Source organism: Peromyscus eremicus, chromosome 14 (genome assembly GCF_949786415.1).
Source record: "Peromyscus eremicus chromosome 14, PerEre_H2_v1, whole genome shotgun sequence".
Taxonomy (NCBI): domain Eukaryota; kingdom Metazoa; phylum Chordata; class Mammalia; order Rodentia; family Cricetidae; genus Peromyscus; species Peromyscus eremicus.
In genome coordinates this window covers 78,617,582-78,639,216 of record NC_081430.1, presented here as the reverse complement: position 1 = coordinate 78,639,216, position 21,635 = coordinate 78,617,582, and the positions used below count along the sequence as shown (strand labels likewise).

The following is a 21,635-nucleotide window of genomic DNA, read 5'->3' as shown; positions in this document are numbered from 1 at the left end:
ACAATAATCTGTAGTTCAGATCTGATGAAAGACATGTTACTGGCTGCTTTCCACATAAGGTTAAATTTACTGAGGTAAAATTTAAAGTCTTAGAACTCAGAAATGAAATTCAAGAGGCACAAAAGATTACATTCTCATAAGGCAATAAAAGAGTAAGACAACAGACAATGCCACTTGGTCACACCTACCTTAAAGGGGACCCACTGCCAGAAAAAATGCAAACTGAACAAACTTGTTCTGCAAACACACAGCCTTTCATTTGGTGATAAGTCAAAATACCCAGAGATACCTATTATGAATGAATCACTTATTATAATCAGATACAAAGAAAACTTCAAACTGTGAAAGGACCGAACAAAGCTTAAAACTAGTATTTAAGTAAAGGAAGAAGAAGTTAAATGCCAAGAAGATTGCCACAACGGAGGGAGGCTACAGGACAAAGCTTGGCTCTCCAAGGGAAATATTACCCGTGAATGCTAAAGCCAACCACCACAGACCTCTGCAGTACAAACAAACGCTGAACAGTTTCTGTGATTGTGGAGGAGATGAGAGGGAAGCTCCTCATTATTAGATGTTGGTTCTCAGCTGGGCAGTAGTGGTGCACGCCTAAATCCCAGTACTCAGAGACATTAGCAGGTAGTCTCTGTAAGTTCAAGGCTAGCCTGATAGCCAGGGCTACACAGACAAACCCTGTCTCAAAAACCAAAACAAACAAACAAAAAAAGTTAGTTCCCAAATAAAAAGTAAAGATTATAAAACAGGCTGGGAGTAGTGGCCCATGCCCTTAATCCCACTCAGGAAGCAGAAGGACCTCTGAGTTTGAGGCCAGCCTGGTCTACATAGTGAGTTCCCAGACAGCCAGGGCTACAAAATGAGACCCTGTCTCTAGTAATAGTAATAATAATAATAATAATAATAATAATAATAATAATAAGAAGAAGAAGAAGAAGAAGAAGAAGAAGAAGAAGTAGTAGTAGTTGTAGTTGTTGTTGTTGTCAGAGAGGGTCAGGGAATCGGGAGGAGAGGAAGTGCAGAGGGAGGAGCAACCAAAACTAAGACTATATGAAAAAGCCTTAGAAAACCTCATTAATGTCAAGCTAATAAAAATAAATAAATAATGTAAATGGAAGCACCCTATAAGGATAAAGTTTCTTCAAAAAACTGTAAGTTATTAAATGAAAATTCCAGTACCAGGGGTGGTGTGCTGGCTAGTTTTATGTCAACTTGACACAAGCTAGAGTTAGAGAGGAAGGAGCCTCAACTGAGAAAATGTCTCCGTAAGACTGGGCTGTAGGCAACCCTGTAGGGCATTTTCTTAATTAGTGATTGATGTGGGAGGGCCCAGTCCATTGTGGGTGGTGCTACCTCTGGACAGGTGGCCCTGGGTCCTATAAGAAAGGAGGCCGAGCACCCTTTCATGAACTCTGCATCAGCTCCTGCTTCTAGGTTCCTACCCTGCTTAAGTTCCTGTCCTGACTTCCTTTGATGATGAATGTGATATGGAAGTGTAAACCAAATAAACCCTTTCTTCTCCAAGTTGCTTTGGTCATGGTGTTTCTTCATAGCAACAGGAACCCTAACTAAGGTAGGTGGGCTACCTCTCTACCAGTGGTTGGTCAAGGAGGCTTCTGAAGACCCCCAAACAATATAAGCATTTGTCATGGCTGTGGTTGCCCACCAGAACTAGATGATAAGACCCTGGTGCAGAAGACAGCCTATACTTTGGTTACAGGAACAGATAAATCAAGCTGGAACTGAGCTGGAAGCTTCCTTCCTGTTAGCTAGCACATAGTGTCAGAGGATGCTAGGCAGGCTGCTGGAGGAGAATCATCACTGAAAGTCTCAGTTGGTTGTTAATCCTGTGTGCTACACCACCAGCCAGCCAGGCAAGAAGTGCCTAGTGGTGCAACAGGGGCAAGTCAGTTATGGGGTAACCTTATCTGAGTTGGGATCTTCTCCACAGGAGGGTAAATCTACATGATGGCATGTCATAAACACTAGTGGGAAAGCTTCTGCTACTGTTTTGCTAGATGGACGTGATGTGCCCGTTAAATTGCTGTTTGAACAATTACATTTATACCCACAGAGTAGTGCTGCTGTTAGCTCTGGTCAGAAAAGTTTCTTTTAGCAGTGGCCAGTGGTAACTGTGAGACTCTTAACTCAAAGTTCTGAGAATAAGAAACTAGTGAGTGACCTTCCATAAATGGAACTTTTATATCACCCTCTCCAAATTGCAGGGAACATCATGGAAGAGAGGAGAGAGAAAATTTAAGAACATGTTCCTATGTGGAATGAGGTAGAATGCTGCTTTCAGAACATCACATCACCACTGTACTCTTGCTCACAATGCACCTGTGATTACCAGCACAAAATTGGGCCTGTCAACATCCTGTGATGGAAGGGAAAAAGGCTCATGAACCATCCTTTCCAAAGTCACCTCCTGTAGAACCTGTAAGCAGATAATAGCAGCTGGGGGAGGAGGGGCTCAGAAGCCACAGCCCAGCCCCTCCCTGTCTATCTACAGATAGTAAATGGGCAGTCTGGGAGGAAGAGCAATTTCTTCATGGTACAGCTACAATAACATGCCTGTTATTAACCCCTCACCCAGGATCCTGTCAGCAGCCCTAAAGAGAGTCATTGGGTCATCAAAAAGAAAGAAATAAAGACATAAAAGTGGAGGAGGGACTAGGTAGGAAGAAGGGGGTCAGTGGGTAAAGGGGAGCAGGTAAAGGCAACGAGGGTGGAGATGACAAAAACATATATATGCATAAACAGCCCATAATGAAACCCACTGTCATGTCTAACTAACAAATGCTAATAAAAATAAACTTTCAAAATTATAACTCATGCTCTCTGCTCCTCCCTCTTCAGAGGCAGCTGTATCTTCTTGTGCAGTGCCGGCCTCATCACTAAGACATGATGGTGAAGGTTGGCATGGACAGATTTGGCTATATCGGGTACCTGGTTACCAGGGCTGCCTTGACCTCTGGCAAAGTGGATATTGTCACCATCAATGACCCCTTCATGGACCTCAACTACATGGTCTACATGTTCTAGCATGACTCCACCTACAGCAAGTTCCATGGCACAGTCAAAGCTGCGAATAGGAAACTTGTCACTATGGGAAGACAATCTCCATCTTCTGAAAGGGAGATTCCCGACAACATAAATGGGGTAATGCTGGTGCTGAGTGTGTTGTGGCCTCTACTGGTGTCTTCACCATCATGAAGAAGGCTGAGGCCCACTGGAAGGGTGGAGCCCACAGTGTCATCATTTCCACCCCTGCTGCTGACGGCCCCAGGTTTGTGATGGGTGTGAACCATGAGATGTGTAACAACTCACTCAAGGAAGACTGTCAGCAGTGCCTCCTGCAGCACCAACTGCTTAGGCCGCTGGTCAAGGCCATTCATGTCAACTTTACCATTGTGGAGGGACTCATGACCACAGTCCATGACATCACGGCTGTGGGGCTACCCAGAACATCATCCCTGCATCCACTTGCCAAGGCTGGGGGCAAGGTCATCCCAGAGCTGAACGGGAATCGGAGTGGCATTGCCTTCTGTGTTCCTACCCTCAATGTGTCCACTGTGGATCTGACATGCTGCCTGGAGAAAGTTTCCAAGTATGACGACATCAAGAAGGTAGTGAAGCAGGCATCGGAGGGCCCACTAAAGGACATCCTGAGCTACACTGAGGACCACGCTATCTCCTGCAACTTGACACTCACTCTTCCAGCCTTGATTATGGGCTGGCATTGCTGTCAATGATAACTCTGTAAAGCTCATTTCCCAGTATGACCATGAATATGGCTACAGAAACAGGGTGGTAGACCTCATGGTCCCAAGGAGTGAGAAGCTCTGGACCACACACCCCAGCAAGAACATGAGAGGACGAGAGGCCCTCGGAGGCTGAGGAGTCCCTGTCCCTACTCAGCTCCCAGCACTGAGCATATCCCCTCACATTTCCATCCCACACACCCAGAAGAAGGCGAGAGGCTTAGGGAGCCCTACTCTCTTGAATACCATCAATAAAGTTCACTGCACCCCCCCAAAAAATATAAATCAGATGAAGATCTTACAAGGCTTTATAAGCAGTACTGAACCCCCCCCCCCACACACACACACACATTTCAAATGTCCTTACCATGTTCTAGGCCTAGGTTAGACTTATTCCATTTCAGCCTTACAGCAGCCTGTAAGACTAGCACAGACAAGAGCTGTGTGTTGAACTGCTGGCTCAAACACACTGATTTGGATTTGTGTTGTTGTTTTTGAGATTATGATATAATTACGTTTCTTCCTTCCCTGCAAATCCTTCCATATACTCCTCCTTGCTCTCTTCAAACTCATGTCTTTTTTCATTGTTATTGCATGTATACATGTATAAGTATATACATATATATTCCTGAATATAACCTGGTCAGTCTGTATAACCTCTCTTGTACGTATGCCTTCAGGGATGACCATATGGTATTGAATAACCAATCGGTGTGCTCTTCCTCTTTTTTTGTTTTTTTGGTTGGGTTTTTTTTTTTTTTTTTTTTTTCCGAGACAGGGTTTCTCTGTGTAGCTTTGCACCTTTTCCTGGAACTCACTCTGTAGCCCAGGCTGGCCTCGAACTCAGAGATCCACCTGGCTCTGCCTTCCAGAGTGCTGGGATTAAAGGCATGCGGCACCACCGCCCGGCTTCAGAAACTTTTCTACCAATATAGTCATTACAAATACAGGAATAATTTTATGTCTGCTGACTCTACTAACACCTGTGGGATTGCATTTGCTAGCCTTTGTTCCCCTTCATTTCATTTTTGCAAATGTACTGGTCTAGATTGGAATGGAAATTTAAAACAAAAATAATCCTCAGGCAATCAACCTAAAATCCCACTCTGGCCATCTTTATCTACTCCATGCATCGATCAGGGCAGCTGCTGAGTGTACACTAGGTAGGATAGGCTCAGTCTGTTTCCACAGCACTGTTACTAACTGCCAAAGCAAGCTGCTCCTAGGCAACTGAATCTAAAAAAACACAAGATGCCACACAGGACCTCATTTATGGAAGGCCAGCTATGGCCTTCATCACAAGACTGGTTTTTCACTTCCCCATATGCTGAAAAATTAGCATCTTCATTACCATAGTTATATATAATTAATTTGACAATTAAAATTGTTCTTTGTTTCATAAATCAAAAATTCACGAAGGTACAGTCTCCAGGGCTAAAGGCAAAGAAAGCCACACAAGCATGGATAAGGGTGGTTTGCAGATGAGGAGAAAGTGAGAGAAATCAATGCTGTACACTTTCTAATCGTCAGGGATAACAAGTGGCCTCTGCTACAGCAACTTCAGAGAACTAGTGTGTAAGAATTAATGGTTCCATTAGTCATCTGACTTTATTTCTGTTCGGAGAAATTCTTCAGATGGCATGGAGGTGTATGTTTTTAATCCCAGCTTTAGGGAGGCAGAGATAGGTGGATCCTTGTGAGCTCGAGGCCAGCCTAGTATACAGAGTGAATTTCAGGACATCCAGGGCTGTTACAACAGAGAAATCCTGCCTCAAAAAACAGCCAGACTGTGGTGGTGCACACCTTTGATCCCAGCATTTGGGAGGCAGAGGCAAGCAAATCTCTGTGAGTTTGAGGCCAGCCTGGTCTACAGAGCAAGTTCTAGGACAGCCAGGGCTACACAGAGAAACCCTATCTCTGTGGGTTTCTCTGTGTAGAAAAAAATAAATAAACAAACAAAAAATTCAAAAACCAAGTTTGAGAAAAAGAAAACTCATCAGGCATGGTGGTTCATGCCTTTAATCCCAAAACTTGGGAGGCAAAGGCAGTTGGATCTCTGTGAGTTCAAGATCAGCCTGTTCTACAAAGTAAGTTCCAGGGAAATCAGGGCTGCTACACAAAGAAACCCTATCTCAACAAAACAAAACAAAAAGCCAAAAACCAAACTATAAATTGTTTACTTGAATTTTACCCTAGTTAAGCCAGGCCTGGTGGTGCACACCTTTAATCCTTGGGAGAAAGAGGTAGGCAGGTAGATCCCTGTGAGTTTAAAGCCAGCCAGAGCTATACAGTGAGACCTTGTATCAAAACAAACAAACAAAAAAATAAATAAATAAATTTTACCTCAATTAAAATATTTAAATAGCCGGGCAGTGGTGGCGCACGCCTTTAATCCCAGCACTCGGGAGGCAGAGCCAGGCGGATCTCCGTGAGTTCGAGGCCAGCCTGGGCTACCAAGTGAGTTCCAGGAGAGGCGCAAAGCTACACAGAGAAACCCTGTCTCGAAAAACCAAAAAAAAAAAAAAAAAAAAAAAAAAAAAAAAAAAAAAATTTAAATATACAAACCAATCTAAGCCTCACAAATGTCACCCTAATAACACCAATCCAATTCTAAAACAAGTATAAGAAGATATATATAGGCTGGGCTGGAGAGATGGCTCAGTGGTTAAGAGCACTGCTGCTCTTCCAGTAGATCGGAGTTCGATTTCCAGCCCAATATGGTGGATCATAATCATCTGTTGAACTAGTTGTAAGGAATCTGATGCTCTCTTCTGGTCTCCAAGAGCACTAGGTACACAAAATACTCACACACATAAAATAAATAAATATTTTAAAAGAAAGAAAGAAAATATATTATGTTAGAGGAAAAACAGGAGGTTCAGAAAGCCTAGGCGGGAAAGTAACCCAAAAGAGAACTTCATTGGTCAAGGAGAGGCCTCTGCTATCTTTTTTTTTTTTTTTTCTTTTCCTTTTGGTTTTTCGAGACAGGGTTTCTCTGTGTAGCTTTGCACCTGTCCTGGAACTCACTTTGCAGCCCAGGCTGGCCTCGAACTCACAGAGATCCGCCTGCTTCTGCCTCCCAAGTGCTGGGATTAAAGGCATGCTCCAGCACTGTCCGGTGACCTCTGCTATCTTGACAGAAGACATGAGAAAAAACAGTAACGAAAATTTAAATATGCTAATCTAACAGTAAGTCTGTGGGCTGGATCTGTCTATGAGCTACGTAGTACATGTACTATGTACCCTTGCCACGATGGACAATGGCTGAGAACAGCTCTGAGTCAGAGCGCCCATTCCAAGATACTTGGTGAACTTTTCAAGTTACACAGCCTATTTCCTTGTTGTAGCTCAGGGAGTCTGCTGTGGGTTTTGCCTGTGACAGTGCTAGACACCACACCTAGGCCTTGCATGCTCTAGGCAAACATTATCTGGCTATACCCCAGCCCTTTCAGTGAGTCAAGTTAGGTAATATATAACTTTTTTAAAATGTGTTATTGTTAGGGGCTGGAGAGACGGCTCTGCAGTTAAAAGCACTGCCTGTTCTTCCAGAGGACCCGGATACAATTCCCAGCACCCACAGGGTGGCTCACAACCCTTTTTAACTCCAGTTCCAGGGGACCCCATGACTTCTGGCCTCCAATGACATGAGGCATGCATGTGGTACACAGACAAACATATAGGCAAAATATCCATAACATATATACAAAATAAAATGAAATGTCTTCATGTTATAATTGTATCCCAAAAGGGCACAGATGAAAACGCAATGGAAAAGGAAGAGCGCAGTCCAAGAGAAGCGTCCCTCTCCCTGGCTGAAGGCTGACCTTCTCCACTGCCTGCCTCACCACCCTCTCCACCCAGGCTGGTTTTCCACCATCAATGCCCTTTCTTCTGACTCTCTTCAACGCCTACCTCACGCCTCATCTATCCCTCATCTTCCTTTGAGGAAATTAGTCCTTTCAGGAATAGAACTGAGGCAAGGGCTTATTTCAGTGCTGATCTTGAGGAAAACCCTGAAATTCTCTTGGAGTAGTTTTTCTCCCTAAACCTTTGAGCACTGTGCACCTAGGGAACTCTTTGTGACAATCTAAAGAATAGATGTGTGTGTCCTCTCTCCCCTTCAGCTAACCTGTTTAAGGGAAGACAACCTAACAAATGAACAAGTGTCCAAACATATTAACCAAAAAGTGATTTCTAAGCAAACAGATTTGAAATAATCTCAGAATATCCATTCCAGTTCTTGGCTTCTTTGAAAGAAAATGATAATAACAACCTACTTTAGTTTTTTGTTTGTTGGTTTGGTTTGAGTTTTGTTTGTTTGTTTGTTTTTTGTCACACTGATTGTAGTACTGACAACTAAGCTTTCCTCAAAAAAAAAAAAATCCATAATTTCTCAAGCAATTGTTATACTGATTTTGACTCACATGGACAAAGTCATAGTCTCCATTTGTTTTTATCTGGTACCTTGGTCTCTTGAAACCTCTGGGAACCATCAGAATGTAACTACCGTGCCTCTCTCTAGGAAAATGCACAGAGCCCCAGTTTTTTTGTATATAGTTTTCAGAGGAGTCTGAACACTCCAGGTTCTTCAGCGGATTATCCACTACTCTCCGTTAAAATTTATAGAGCAGAGCTGGGAGGTGGAGGCACACGCCTTTAATCGTAGCATTTGGGAGGCAGAGGCAAGTGGATCTCTGTGAGTTCGAGGCCAGCCTGGTCTACAGAGTTCCAGGATAGCAACAGCTACGCAGAGAAACCCTGTCTTAACAAATTAAAAACAAAGGGCTGGAGAGATGGCTCAGGGGTTAAGAGCACGGGCTACTCTTCCAAAGGACCGGGGTTCAATTCCCAGCACCCACATGGCAGCTCACAACTGTCTGTAACTCCGGATCCCGGAGATCTGGCACCCACCCTCACACAGACCTACATGTAAGCAAAACATCAATGCACATAAAATAAAAATAAATAAGTAAAACCAAACAAAAAAAAAAAGAAACAAACACAATATTTATAGAACTGAAGGTAAACTTTGTTTCTACTGTGAACTACTACATATCTTTTCCTTAATGAGACCTTAGGGCTGAGAAACAGCTTCTCTTTGCAAATATCACTATGTCTAGCGCCATCCTAACACTTGGCAAAAAACGAGAATTTCTTACCTCTGAGAAATTAACAGCCAAAGGAATGATTCCAGCCACGTAACATCCCACCAACATCGCCAAAGACAGCAGACTAATGGAGAGAAAATCATCCATTCTGCCCTCCTGCAGTCACCCCTCTACCACCAGGCTTCAAAATTCCAGCGGTTTGAAAAGGCGCTTAGGCTCTTTAGACGTGTGGTTTTTCCAGGAGAACAAGGGAGTTTCCCACTTTTTTCAACCTTGCCACCAGCCGGTGTGTTCACGAATCACGCTGCTCTCCTGCGTACCAAGAAGCAGGCTCCTTTTTGCTGATACTAGCACCAGAGGAAACTTTGTTCAATCTCAGGTTCTTGGATGCCAATCACCGGGGTTCCGGTAGGTAACAGATGGAGAAACTGTGCGAAAGAGAGCTCTTCAATCTTCGGAATGAGGGTGGCAAAACGACCCACTCCCCTAGACAGTGTGTCTGGTAGCAGCAGGAAAAAAAGTAAAGCTAAGTGTCTTCCCCTCGGTCGGTACCGGGTTCCCTAGGGTGGCCCCGCAGGTGATCCGCCCCCAGGGACCAGCCCACCAGTCCCAGCAAACTCCCTTCCAAGTCTAGCCTCGAGCAAGCTGTCCCGCAAGTCAACAGTGGGCCCCGAGGATTCAACAGCCAAGTCGATACAACGCTGTCTCTGCCCTACACCGGGTGCTGCCCATGGTACTTCCCTCAGCCAGGCCCTGACCCTGAGTCGCCAATACTACAGCTGCCATGGCCGCCAAGTGGCACCTCTTCATTACTCCCACTTCCGGATTGTCTCACCGCCCCCTCTTTAGCAGGGCACTTCCGGGTTACAACGGACCTATAGGCCGCGGGAGTTATGTTGCCGCCATTTTTTAGAAAGGTTAAAAAAAAAAAAGAAAAAGAAAAAAAAAGACTAGTGTCACTGTTGTGTTCTCCATCATTTCAGTCACCCGTCGGCTAACTGAAGCACAGAAGGCAGCGTCCCGAAACAAACTACTGTTTCTAAAGCGGCAAGATTCTCTCTTACACATCTCCGCGCCCTTACCCAAGATGGCCGAAACGGAGTCAATATCCGCTCTAGAAACCGGAAATGTGCGACGCTCCATGGTCCAAAAAGGCTCTTTCGCGTCGCGCTTCCGACGATTTCCGGCGGCCGCTCTCGCGGGATTGGCTGTTGGCGGCGTTGCGGCTGAGCTCGTGTGCGGCGGCGGCGGTGTTGAGCGGCGGCTGCAGCAAAGCGTTTGGCGCGATGGTGAGTCCTCCGCGGTGGCCGGGGTCCCCGACTTCTGGGGCCACCCCTGCTCCGTCCATCTTCCCATTCCTCCTGTGCCCGCCCATCCCGCGCGAGCGAGCTGCTCCCCGCCCCGCCAGCTCGCGGATCGACCCTTCCCCTTCCCGACGCTGAGACGCGGGGCCTCGCTGTAGGCCCCGGACCTGGTCCGCCTTGCGGCTGCGCGCCCGCCTGCTGGAGGGGGCGAGGTGTGCGGTGGGCAGAGGGGTGCACGGTCTGCGGATCGCTGCCGCCTGGAAGAGGGAGGCGTGGGGTGCCGGCTCTTTCTCTTCAGATGCGGACTGTGGGAACAATGGCCTTTCCTGAAGCTGACACACTCGTCACCTTACTGTTCGTCGCCTGCGGGGCTGGGGGGTCGGGTTTTCTTTGCAGTGTGCCTCCTCAGCCGTTCCCGCAGTGTTCCCCAAAAAAGAAGTATTTTCCCTTTTTCAGTGTCCTCAGTTGCCCCGGTTTGCCTTCGGTCTTGTTCTTACTTTGCTTTTCTTGAGAGCGGAGCCTGAAAAGAGACTCCAGGGTCCAGGCTCTAGAGTCTGACAGGGATGTAGTAAAGTATGGTTTATACGTTCTGTAAAGGTTTTTGTTTTGTGTGTTAAATTATGTGTCTGTGTTTGTGCATGTCGAGTACAGGTACCCGCGGAAGCCAGAAGAGGGTGTGAGATTCCCCAGGATCTGGAGTTAGAACAAGCAAATGTGGGTGCTGGGAACCAAACTCGGGTCCTTTGTGAGAGTAGCACGTGCTCTTAACCACTGAGCTATCTCTTCAACCCTCTCGTGTATTGTTGTTTTGCTTCCGGGAGTCTTAAAAGATTTTTTTTTGTTGTTGTTTATTGGTATTTTGCTTGCATGTCTGTGCCACTTGGGTTCAGTGCCTGCGGCAGACAAAACAGGATGCCCGATTCCCTAGAATTGGGATTACAGATGATTGTGAGCAACCCTGTAGGGGCAGGAAACCGAAAACTGGTCCCTTGGAAGAGCAGCTTGCGCTCTTAACCTCAGAGCCATCTCTCCAGTACCCCAGCCCTCCTGTTCTTTAGTAAACAAAAGGGAGAGAGGTTCACGGGATTTATTTGGAGCAGGATTGTGTGTGTGTACACGTTTCAAATGGTATTCTTTCAAAAAAAAATTTATGTGTGTCTGTTTTGAGACAGGGTTTCTCTGTGTAACTTTGGTGCCTGTCCTGGATCTTGTGTTGTAGACCAGGCTGGCCTCGAACTCACAGAGATCCACCTGGCTCTGCCTCCTGAGGGCTGGGATTAAAGGCGTGTGCCACCACCGCCCGCTCTCAAATTATTTCTTAATTTGACTTAAAATTTAAAAAATGTGGCAAAGAATGAATAGCTTGTTTAGGATAAGCCATTGCAAGAGTATAAATATAGTTCTCATAAGACTATTTACTTCTCAACAAGTGATATACTGAAAGTGCTTTGAGAAGCTGGCCTTTATGAACCCCTATAAGACAAATCTAGTCCCATGATTTAAAGTACTGTTTTTTAATCCAGAAAACCTAGATCTTAAGACATCTTGGTTCCAATTTGTTGATAGTTTAAATTTTGGTGCCTATCCCGGATCTTACTCTATAGACCAGGTTGGCCTTGAACCCCAGGAGATCTGCCTGGCTCTGCCTCCCTAGTGCTGGGATTAAAGGCGTGTGCCACCACCACCCGACTCTTTTCTTTTTTTTAAAGATAGTAAGAAGTGGGTCTGGAGTGGCAGCTTAGTGATTAAGAGCATTGGCTCTTCTTCCTGAGGACCAGGATTCCATTTAAGGCTGGTATTAACTGTGTTCATTTTATATTACTAATTTATCTTACACCTTGATGTGAGAGTAACTCCTGAATAAAAGTGAGGTTCCACTGTTGTGCTCCAGTTGGAAAAAGACCTTAGGTTGATAGAGTGATTATAGTATTCCCCTCTTCCTCTCCCTTTATCACCCCATGTCTTAGTTTTTGTTGAGAGTTAATAGAACTAGAGACCAGTGGCGACAGAAAACAGGTTTTAAAGGTTGGCAAGGAGAGGTAGAAGAGAGTACATGGTCACTTTTGTGAGTACTTGCTGGCACGTAAATTTGGAGTTGGAGAAATGACCCAGAGTAAGGGGCTGACTTAGGAGGTTTGTCAGCCCAGCACTGATAACATGGACAGAGGCTTCCGTATTGTGGGAAGAGCAACCTAGTTAATTACGTTCTAATAAATAACATTTGTGTCATACGCAAGGGCCTTATGTCATGATGTGAATTTCTGAAATGCATGTTAGGATGTACATTGAAATTGTTTTCTCTTTCAGTCTCACACCATTTTGTTGGTACAGCCTACCAAGAGACCAGAAGGCAGGACTTACGCGGACTATGAGTCTGTGAATGAGTGCATGGAAGGTGAGTGGTCACCAAAGGTAAACTGATCAAGTCTGAGACCGTTCTCTCGTGAGATAAATAGCATTTGAGAACTGGAATTGGTTTTCCCCCGAGATTTCTTGATTAGTATAGCACTAGGGAGTTGTTATGGCTGGCTCTGAGAATACCTTCTGAAATCTCATAACCTGCCTATTAAATCAAATGTTAAAAGCTAGTCGGGTGGTGGTGGCATAAGCCTTTAATCCCAGCATTTGGGAAGCAGAGGCAGGCAGATCTCTATGATTTGAGGCTAGCCTGGTCTACAAAGTGAGTTCCAGAACAGCCAGGGCTGTTACACAGAAAAACCCTGTCTCAAAAAACAACAACAACAAAAAAGGCCCATGAAAATGTTAGAAAATAAGTTAGCTCAGAGAAAGCCAAGGTTCACAGAAGCAGATCAATACAGTTTATTGTGCATTTGCTAGATTTCCACTCCTACCCAAGGAGCAATTAGCTTTTGATGTTTCTTCACTAGGTAAACCATTAGAGCACAGACTGGTTATCAGGATGTGCTGCCCTACATTGTTTCTAGGAAGTTGTTAGTTCTTTGCCACTTTTTTTTTGTTGGTTGTTTGTTTTTCAAGACAGGGTTTCTCTGTGGAGTTTTGGTGCCTGTCCTGGATCTCACTCTGTAGACCAGGCTGGCCTCAAACTCACAGAGATCCCACCTGGCTCTGCCTCCCTAGTGCTGGGATTAAAGGCGTGTGCCACCACTGCCCTGGCATCTTTGCCACTTTCTATCAAAAGGCTATATAGTTGGTTTGGTTTGTCTGTTCAACAAGTCCCTAAAACTGTTGATTATTCAAAACTTAACTGGGTTAGGCTCCAAATCTAACAGTGATTAATAATGCCTATAAAAACAAAAGCTGCTTATAATCAAAGGTGACTTCACTTCAAGGTAGCTAGTGCAATACCCTTGGCACTGCCATTAAATTCTACTCTTAAAAGATGAAAAGGGAACCAGTAGGTGGTGGTGCACGCCTTTAATCCCAACACTTGGGAGGTAGAGGCCTGCTGTCTTAGCATAATGTCTCCTGGTCTGTGTTGTCATGTCTAGGTTTTGGACAGTGGCATTTCCTGGCCTTTGTTAATCTTAGTAAAATATAACTTGTTTGTCTGTTTATGACAGTGTTGATACCTATCCAGGCTAACCTAGAATGCAAGAGTCTTCTACCTTAGCCTCTTGAGTACTTGGATTATAGATATGTACCACTGTGTCTGCCTCTGGTTTGTTTTTAATTAATGTACTTTAACTGATGGATGGATTTAGGTTTATAGAAAAATTGAACAGACTATAAAGTCAGTCCTTCCTCTCCTCTTACCTCATTCATTGACATCTTACGTTGATGTGGCACAGTTGTTAACAGTGGTGAGCTGGGGCTGACACATTGGTAACTCACCCTAGTTTACATTAGGGTTCATTCTGTGGTGTTCAGTTCTGTGAATTTTGCCAAATTGATTAGATGATGTGCTTCTTGATAGATGGCCATAAAGAAAGGTTTCATTCCCTTAAAATCTATGCCTGTATCACCCTCCAGACCCATGACAACCAGTCTTTACACCTGTAATACCTAATACAGTGTAAATGTTGTAAATAACTATTATACATTTTTTTCTTAGGGAAATAAGAAACTCTATAAATGTTCAGTACCTGTGGAATTTGATTTTCAAATGTTTTCAACCCATAGTTAAATCCTTGAATGCTAACACCATCACCACCGCCCTCCTCTCCCCACACACACCCCCTACAGGCCCACTGTGTCAGTTGGAATTATTGCATACACACTTTTGTACTGGTTTCTGCAACCTAGCAGTGTGCATTTCAGGTTCTTCTATGTTTTATAACTCCATTTTCCTTCTTAGATTAGAAATTGTAGTTTGAGCCTGGGATGTAGCTCATTTTATAGGGTGACTTGTCCAGCATGTACAAAGCCTGAGTTTGTTCCTTGGCACCACATACACAGGTAGAAGGGTAAGCACTTGTAATTCCAGCACTTGGAAAGTGGAGGCAGAAAGATCAGAAGTTCAAGTTTATCCTCAGCTACAGTGAGTTCAAGGCTAGCCTGGGCTACATATGACACTGTTGAGAAGAGGAGAAGTGGTGGTTTAATTCCCATTTTAAAGCGTTAAAAGATGAGCACGACATCACCGTCATCATGGGATCCTAGCACTTAGGCTGAGACGAGAGGAGCACAAGCTTGAAGCCAGCCTGACGGTCTGAGCTGGACACTTGGTGCTTTCTGATAAAGCCGAGGTGGGGGGACTGAGGCTGGGGTGTGGCTCAGGAGTAGAGCGTTTGCTTAGCGTGCATACAGCCCTAGGTTCAAGCCTCCCACTGCCAATAGCAAACACTTTCTCTTCCTTGAACATCTACCTGTATGCCCCTCCCTCCTCTCCACAAGTCAGCTTCTGTTAAATTTATTGGTAAGAGCTTTATTATATTGTATATGGAGTTAAAATGGTTTTTTGAGTTTTTTTGTTTGGTTTGGGTTTGGTTTGGTTTGGTTTTAGTTTACTTTTAATTGTATAGAAATCCGGCTGGTTTTCATATATTTATCTTGTATGTTACAGCCTTGGTACCTCATTTACTAGTTCTAACAATTTTTTGTTGCTCTGGCTACAGCCTGTAGTGGAGTGCTGAGTAAATGTTAGTTCTTCCTGGTGGTGACAGATCAGCATGGTCTGTGATCACTAAACGTGGCAATGGGGACGAGCAGTGAATTTACCTTCCTGGGCTTCACTTCCTTTTAATTTTATCAGTTATATGATTTCAGTGTAATATGTCAGTAGCAATTAGAAGGGAGTGGAGGGATAGCTTAGTCAGCAAAGGAGTAAGCACCCGTGAGTGTAAGAGCCCAATACCCCTGTAAACAAGTCAAACCTGGTAGTATGTACTAATCCTAATGCTGAGCTGTAGAAACAAGTGGATCCTAGTGACTGGCCAGCCTAGCCTGAGTGAGCTGCAGGCTAGTGAAGAGACCCTGTTTCAAAGATGAAGCAAGATGACATTTCACCTCAACGTGTGCCAGCACACACAAAAACATGTAAAACTGAGTGTAGCCTGTCACTGGAAATTTTAAGGAGTTTCTTTAGAGGTGCCTTAAGGGCTTGTGTATTACAGTGTAGGGCATGTTGCCCACAGGTAATTAATATTGATAGCATTTGTTCTTAGAGTGGTTGGTGGTAGCAATGGACTGAAACAGTATTATAGAATGCTTGACTGGTTAAAATAACAGGTCATGGGCCTGGCAGTGGTGGTGAACGCCTTTAATCCCAGCACTCGGGAGGCAGAGCCAGGTAGATCTCTCTGAGTTCAAGGCCAGCCTGGTCTACAGAGCGAGATCTAGGACAGGCACCAAAGCCTTGTCTCCAAAAAAACAAAAAAAACAAAAAAAAAAAGACAGGTAATGTACCCTGTTGATAATTGTTAATATACTGTGATTATTGATTGGGGGTTTTTGTTTCTGGTTTTTGGAGACAGTCTCCTGTATCGTAAGCTGGCCTCAAACTCACTATGTTGCTGAGGCTGAGCTTGAACTTTTTGATCCTCTTGCCTTAGCTTTCTTTTTGGTTTTTTCGAGACAGGGTTTCTTTGTGTAGCTTTGCGCCTTTCCTGGATCTCACTCTGTAGACCAGGCTGGCCTTGAACTCACAGAGATCCGCCTGCCTCTGCCTCCTGAGTGCTGGGATTAAAGGCGTGCGCCACCACCGCCCGGCCTGCCTTAGCTTTCTAAGTGCTGGGTGTGCCCACCACACCTGGTTTTATTATCTCCTTGTATCAGAGTATTTACAAGCTTAGCTTTGTGCTGATGTTCATGTGCATTATTTCAGATAATATGTAGAACCCTGTAGAAATGTATATACTGTTTGCCGGGTAAGGTTTGCTGGGTGGAGTCATTGGTCCTCAGTTTTATGGTAAATGAGCTGGCTTTCTGGATTCCTAATGAATCCAGAGTCTAGGGTCTTAAGCACCATATCAAGATAAGCTCCAACTTCATTGATGTTATTGTCACTTTTTCCATTGCATCAAAATTTGAAGGTAAAATAGGAAATGGGTTTTTCTGCTCTGCAGCATTAGAATGATTAGAGACCTGGTAAAAAAGAACCACAGTATAATCTGGAGGTGGTGGCACAAGCCTTTAATTCCAGCACTGGGGAGGCAGAGATAGGAAGATCTCTGTGAGTTTCAGGACTGCCAGGGCTATGTAGAAAGACCCTGTTTCCCCCCCCCCCCCCAAAAAAACCTGTCTGGGCGGGGTCATTGCTGAGGGCCAAACACAGGCTCTACCCAGATGCATAGTCCAAACCTTTAATGTCTTTCAGCTCCAGTGGTTTGAAGTAGTCCTCTCACTATAAAGCACAAAATGGTTATCAATACTCTCATAAATTTAAATTGCTAGTCCCAAAAATTAAAACAAGTGATCAACCTGCAGTCCTTTTCCAGCTCAGTTTTTCTAAAATGGATAACTGACAATATAGCATGACTTACGATATGTAGAAGTTTATGCAATCATAAGTTCTTGTGTCGTTCTCCACCCCTTAGGTGTTTGTAAAATGTATGAAGAACATCTGAAGAGAATGAATCCCAACAGCCCCTCCATCACATACGATATCAGTCAGTTGTTTGACTTTATCGATGATCTGGCAGATCTCAGCTGTCTTGTGTAAGTATTAGCAACCTTATCTTTTAAATTTGATAGTTTTTCATTTACATGTAGATTAGAAATTAAACTGGCAATATAAAGCCGAAGGCATAGGAAAGTGCCAGTTGACATTGTAGGGTGAAGGTGGGCTAATTTAAAAGTTTCACATTGTTTGAACCCTAGACCTAATAGTCTTTTTCTTGGGTTTCTCATCCTCTTAGTCTTTTTCTTAAAGTAATTGGTTCCATATTTTCATTTAAGAAAAGAAGTTCTTTTCTTGAGATTTAGTTTTAGTCCTAGCTTGTGTGAACTTGTTTTTGTTTTTGTTTCATTGGTTTGAAGTTTTTAGATGTTAATGTGCCTATTATAATTATAGCTAAATTTTATTTGAGTAGTGCTGATGTAAATATTGTACTGTAGTCTACACCTTGAAGTAGACTAGATTGGTACTTAATTAGGATATATATAAACAGAACAATCCTAGAAAATGATTCACTTCTTAGACTATTTCTCATAAAGCCACATTAGCAAAGAACTGACTGTATTTGGTTAGGTGTGTTAGGCAATGGCCTGTGTGTTTGTAATAAACAACCTCTGGCCTATCACTCAGGAAAAATTGGTTGTTGCTTATAGAAAGCATTCCTTTGGAGTTTATTTTCATTATTGGAAAGTGGCCCTATGTATGGGGGTGAGTCTTGAAATCCCAGCTAATCTGGAGGATGAGGCAAGAGGATGGAAAGTGTAAAGCTAGACAACTTAGGTCCTGTCTCAGAATAAAAGGTAAGAGGGGACTGGGGTGTATGTAGCTCATCGTAGACTGCTTGCTTACTAAGCACAAAGCCCCATATCAGTCCTTAATACCATGAAAAACATAGCATGTAGAGTTTTAGCTAGGTTAATAGGGTTCTGATGCCAAGAATGTTTAACTCTGATGTGTAAAGTGATTGACAAGATTTATGATCTAAAGAAAAAAGGGAATATTGCCCAGCATCACTTAACTGTTCGTTTCTGGGGAGCCCGCCACCCAGCTCCCAAATAAATAAATCACACACAGAAGCTTATTCTTACTTATGAATGCCTGCCCTTAGCTTGGCTTAGTTTCTAGCCAACTTTCCTTATCTTAAATTATCCCGTCCATCTTTTGCCTCTGGACTTTTCCTTTTCTCTAACTTCTGTAAATCTTACTCTTACTCTGTGGCTTGCTGGGTGGCTGGCCCCTGGAGTCTAACTCCTTCTCTGGCTTCTAGATCTTAGCTCCTCCCAGATTTCTCCCTCTGTATATTATCTCTGCCTGCCAGCCCCGCCTGTCTTTTCTCCTGCCTTGCTATTGACCAGTTCTTTATTAGACCATCAGGTGTCTTACACAGTTACAGTAACACAGCCTCAGAGAGTTAAACAAATGCAACATAAATAAAAGTAACAGACCTTAAAATATTCTACAAGTTACTTCCTCTAAGCCTTGATTTCCTCTCTTATTTTATTTTTAAAGATAGTAGATACTTACAGGGTTATTAAAAAAGATTAAGTGAGCTAATTCAGATACTTAAAGTAATACTCTCTACTTAATAACATCTTTAATTTTAATAAGTACTATCGCTTGTCTAATTTTTTTTTTGTTAATGTGTATGAGTGTCTTGCCTGCCTGTATGTCTGTTTACTACATGCATTTCTGTTGTCCTCAGAGGACAAAAGAGGCTGTCAGATGGAGTTACAGATAAGTATGAGCCATCATGTGGGTGTTGGGAATTGAATCCAAGTCCTCTGGAGACCAGAAAGTGCCCTTAGCCACTGAGCCATCTTTACAGCCCCGCCCCTATTTGTCTTTGTTGTTTTGTTTCTTGAGACAGGGTCTCTCTGTAGCCCTGTCTATCCTGGAACTCACTTTGTAGACCAGGCTGGCCTTGAACTTGATCCCCTGCCTCTGAGTGCTGGAATTCTCTATCATCACACCTGGTGCTTTTCTGCCTTTTATGCTACAGTGCTTTGGTTTTGTTTTTATTGTTTTCTGTGTATGGTGTTTTGCCTGCATGTGTTTTTGTGTATCATATGCCTGCAATACCTTTGGAACTCAGAAGAGAATATTGAGTCCCCTGATACTGGAGTAACAGACCCTTGTGAGCTGCCATGTGGGTGCTAGGGATCAAACCCAGGTCCTCTGGGAGAGCAACCAGTGTTTTAACTGCTCACTAAGCTATCTCTCCAGCCCTAGACTACAACTTCAGTATGGATTCCTCACCAGAGAGAGTTCAGTTTTAGGCCAGCCGGAAAATTGCTCTGTTCAAGTCCCATAAAGATACCTTGACTGGCTGGATGCTCAGGGTACTATATGCTCTGAAAACCTTCATTATCAATAGAGTTCTGCTGCTGTTGGTCTTCCTGTCTCACCCTTCTCTTCTGAAAGAGATGTCCTGAAATTTTCCTGTCTTTTGTTTTGTTTTTTGAGACAGGGTTTCTCTGGAGTTTTGGTGCCTGTCCTGGATCTCACTCTGTAGACTGGCTGGCCTTGAACTCACAGAGATCTGCCTGGCTCTGCCTCCTGGGCGCTGGGATTAAAGATGTGCACCACCACCGCCTGGCATTTGTAGGCCTTTTAAAAGGCAAATCCTAAACTATAAGTTCCTTACATATTAGCAGGAAATCACTGTTGAAGTAATATTCTTTTAGAGATTTCTTAGTTGATTCAAAACAAATCTAGCAGACCTAAAACTTATACTAGTGTTTAGCTTTTTGTTTTTTAAGCACTAAAGGAACTATAAAAATAGAAGCTATGTGGGAGAGAGAACACATGGTTTTTGGTCAATAGGTATGTAACTGAGTGCTTAAGAGCTCTCTCTGAAACTTGGCTTTTACTATCATAAGATTATACTAAGTGATGCAGATCTGTTCGTTAAAACAACAGCATCGTCCACTTTTGCTTCACTTCATGTGTGAAAATGTGCATATTGAAGCCACTTGGGCAGTTATAATGTGGGCTTTAACTGACCTCTGTAACTTTGCATGTTTCTTTCTGTTCCTCAGTTACCGAGCTGATACACAGACGTACCAGCCTTATAACAAAGACTGGATCAAAGAGAAGATCTACGTGCTCCTTCGTCGACAGGCCCAACAGGCTGGGAAGTAGTTGAGTTGGAAGCATTGGGGGCTGAGGGTGGGCTTGGAACAGGTGCATACAGCGTGCTGTAGTGAACATTTTGTATGATAGTAACCCTGTTTCCATTTTGTTACTAGAGCCAAGATTGAATGTATGACACGATAGTGAATGATCTTTTCATTCGAAACCACCGTTGCCCCTTTGCTCCTTTCCTTTCTTTTTTTACTTAAACATTTTTATGATAATTCAGAGAGAAAGTGTTCTTGGCCAGTTAAGGTTGGTTCCAGTCCTGGAAACTGTTTGTATCTGCTTTACAGCAGTGAGTGCACTAACCCTTTGTGGGGGGTAGGGATGGTGACAGCTTAGTTATGTCCTCTGGGAAAGTCTTAGTGAAAAATAAAAAATGTTCTGTAGCTATGTTTTTTTATTGAGTGATTTTTGGTTTTTTGTCTCTAAACATTGAATTGTCTGGCAAAGCCTTATCAGTTTTAAAATCAATAGGCAGCTACATAAAGAACTTGACAGTTTATGTATTTGGGCCCATTTTGCTGTGATTTACTTATATGAAGGTAATAAGCTTTTACCTCATTTTTCCAGCAATCAATAAATCTCAGTTGTAGTGACAATATTTGTATCTACTGTGGATGCAAACATAAGATGTTTCTAGACTCAACAATGGGAATACATCCCATGACAAGTTGGAAATAGTCCAAATGCATTTAGTACCCCCGACCTGTGGAGCATCTTAACTGCAAACAATACCCTGGCTGCAGTGCCTTCCTCTCCTGGCTGCGTGGTGGCTGTGGCTCACTGCAGCTTCCTGCATCTCTGCAGAGTATTAGACCTGATATCACTAGCTTGGGAAAAGAGAACTCAAAACACAAAATGTTCCTCTTTCACAGCATCCTAAATCTATAAGAGTCTCTGGGAGGTCCTTGTGCCTTTCTCAGAGTCTACAACAATGACAACTAACTGCCCACAATTCCATGGACACTATTAGGGGGAGGGAGGACCACAGAAAAAGTACAAAGCCATCCTGCTTGGAGTATGGTGGTTCTGTTATGACTTGACCACACCACACTGTCCTCCGGTCGTTGCGTACACGCACACTCCTAATTCTGTTATTTCTCCGGTGGTCCCCATCTTCACACCATGAGGTTGATAGTTTGCAGGGAAGCTTTGGCCGTCCTAATAGTCCCCTTCCCTGCTCCTGTCTCCTCTATTAGACCTTCCGTAAGTCTTTTTATGTTTTATGCAAAATCAAATCCAGAAATTGCAGTACTGGGGATGAACTTGAGGC

At 43.7% G+C, this 21,635-nt stretch overlaps 2 protein-coding genes across 3 annotated transcripts in view; one reads left to right on the top strand and one right to left on the bottom strand.

Annotated features, from left to right (window-relative positions):
- The window catches only part of Slc39a9 (solute carrier family 39 member 9), a 44,173-nt gene extending 33,939 nt beyond the window's left edge, over positions 1-10,234 (bottom strand). Inside the window, exon 1 of one of the 2 annotated variants that reach the window (XM_059279023.1) lies at positions 8,936-10,234. In XM_059279023.1, coding sequence (XP_059135006.1) covers positions 8,936-9,031 — 96 coding nt within the window. In that variant the 5' untranslated portion in view covers positions 9,032-10,234. The remainder of the gene's footprint in view (positions 1-8,935) is intronic. The other variant, XM_059279021.1, reaches the window with a different exon arrangement.
- Positions 9,997-20,748, top strand: Erh (ERH mRNA splicing and mitosis factor). Its single transcript, XM_059279024.1, has 4 exons — positions 9,997-10,173; positions 12,496-12,583; positions 17,145-17,265; positions 20,263-20,748. Exons 1-4 carry the CDS (start codon positions 10,012-10,014, stop codon positions 20,363-20,365), a joined length of 474 nt encoding a protein of 157 aa, XP_059135007.1. The 5' UTR covers positions 9,997-10,011; the 3' UTR covers positions 20,366-20,748.
- The last annotated feature ends 887 nt before the right edge of the window (positions 20,749-21,635 follow it).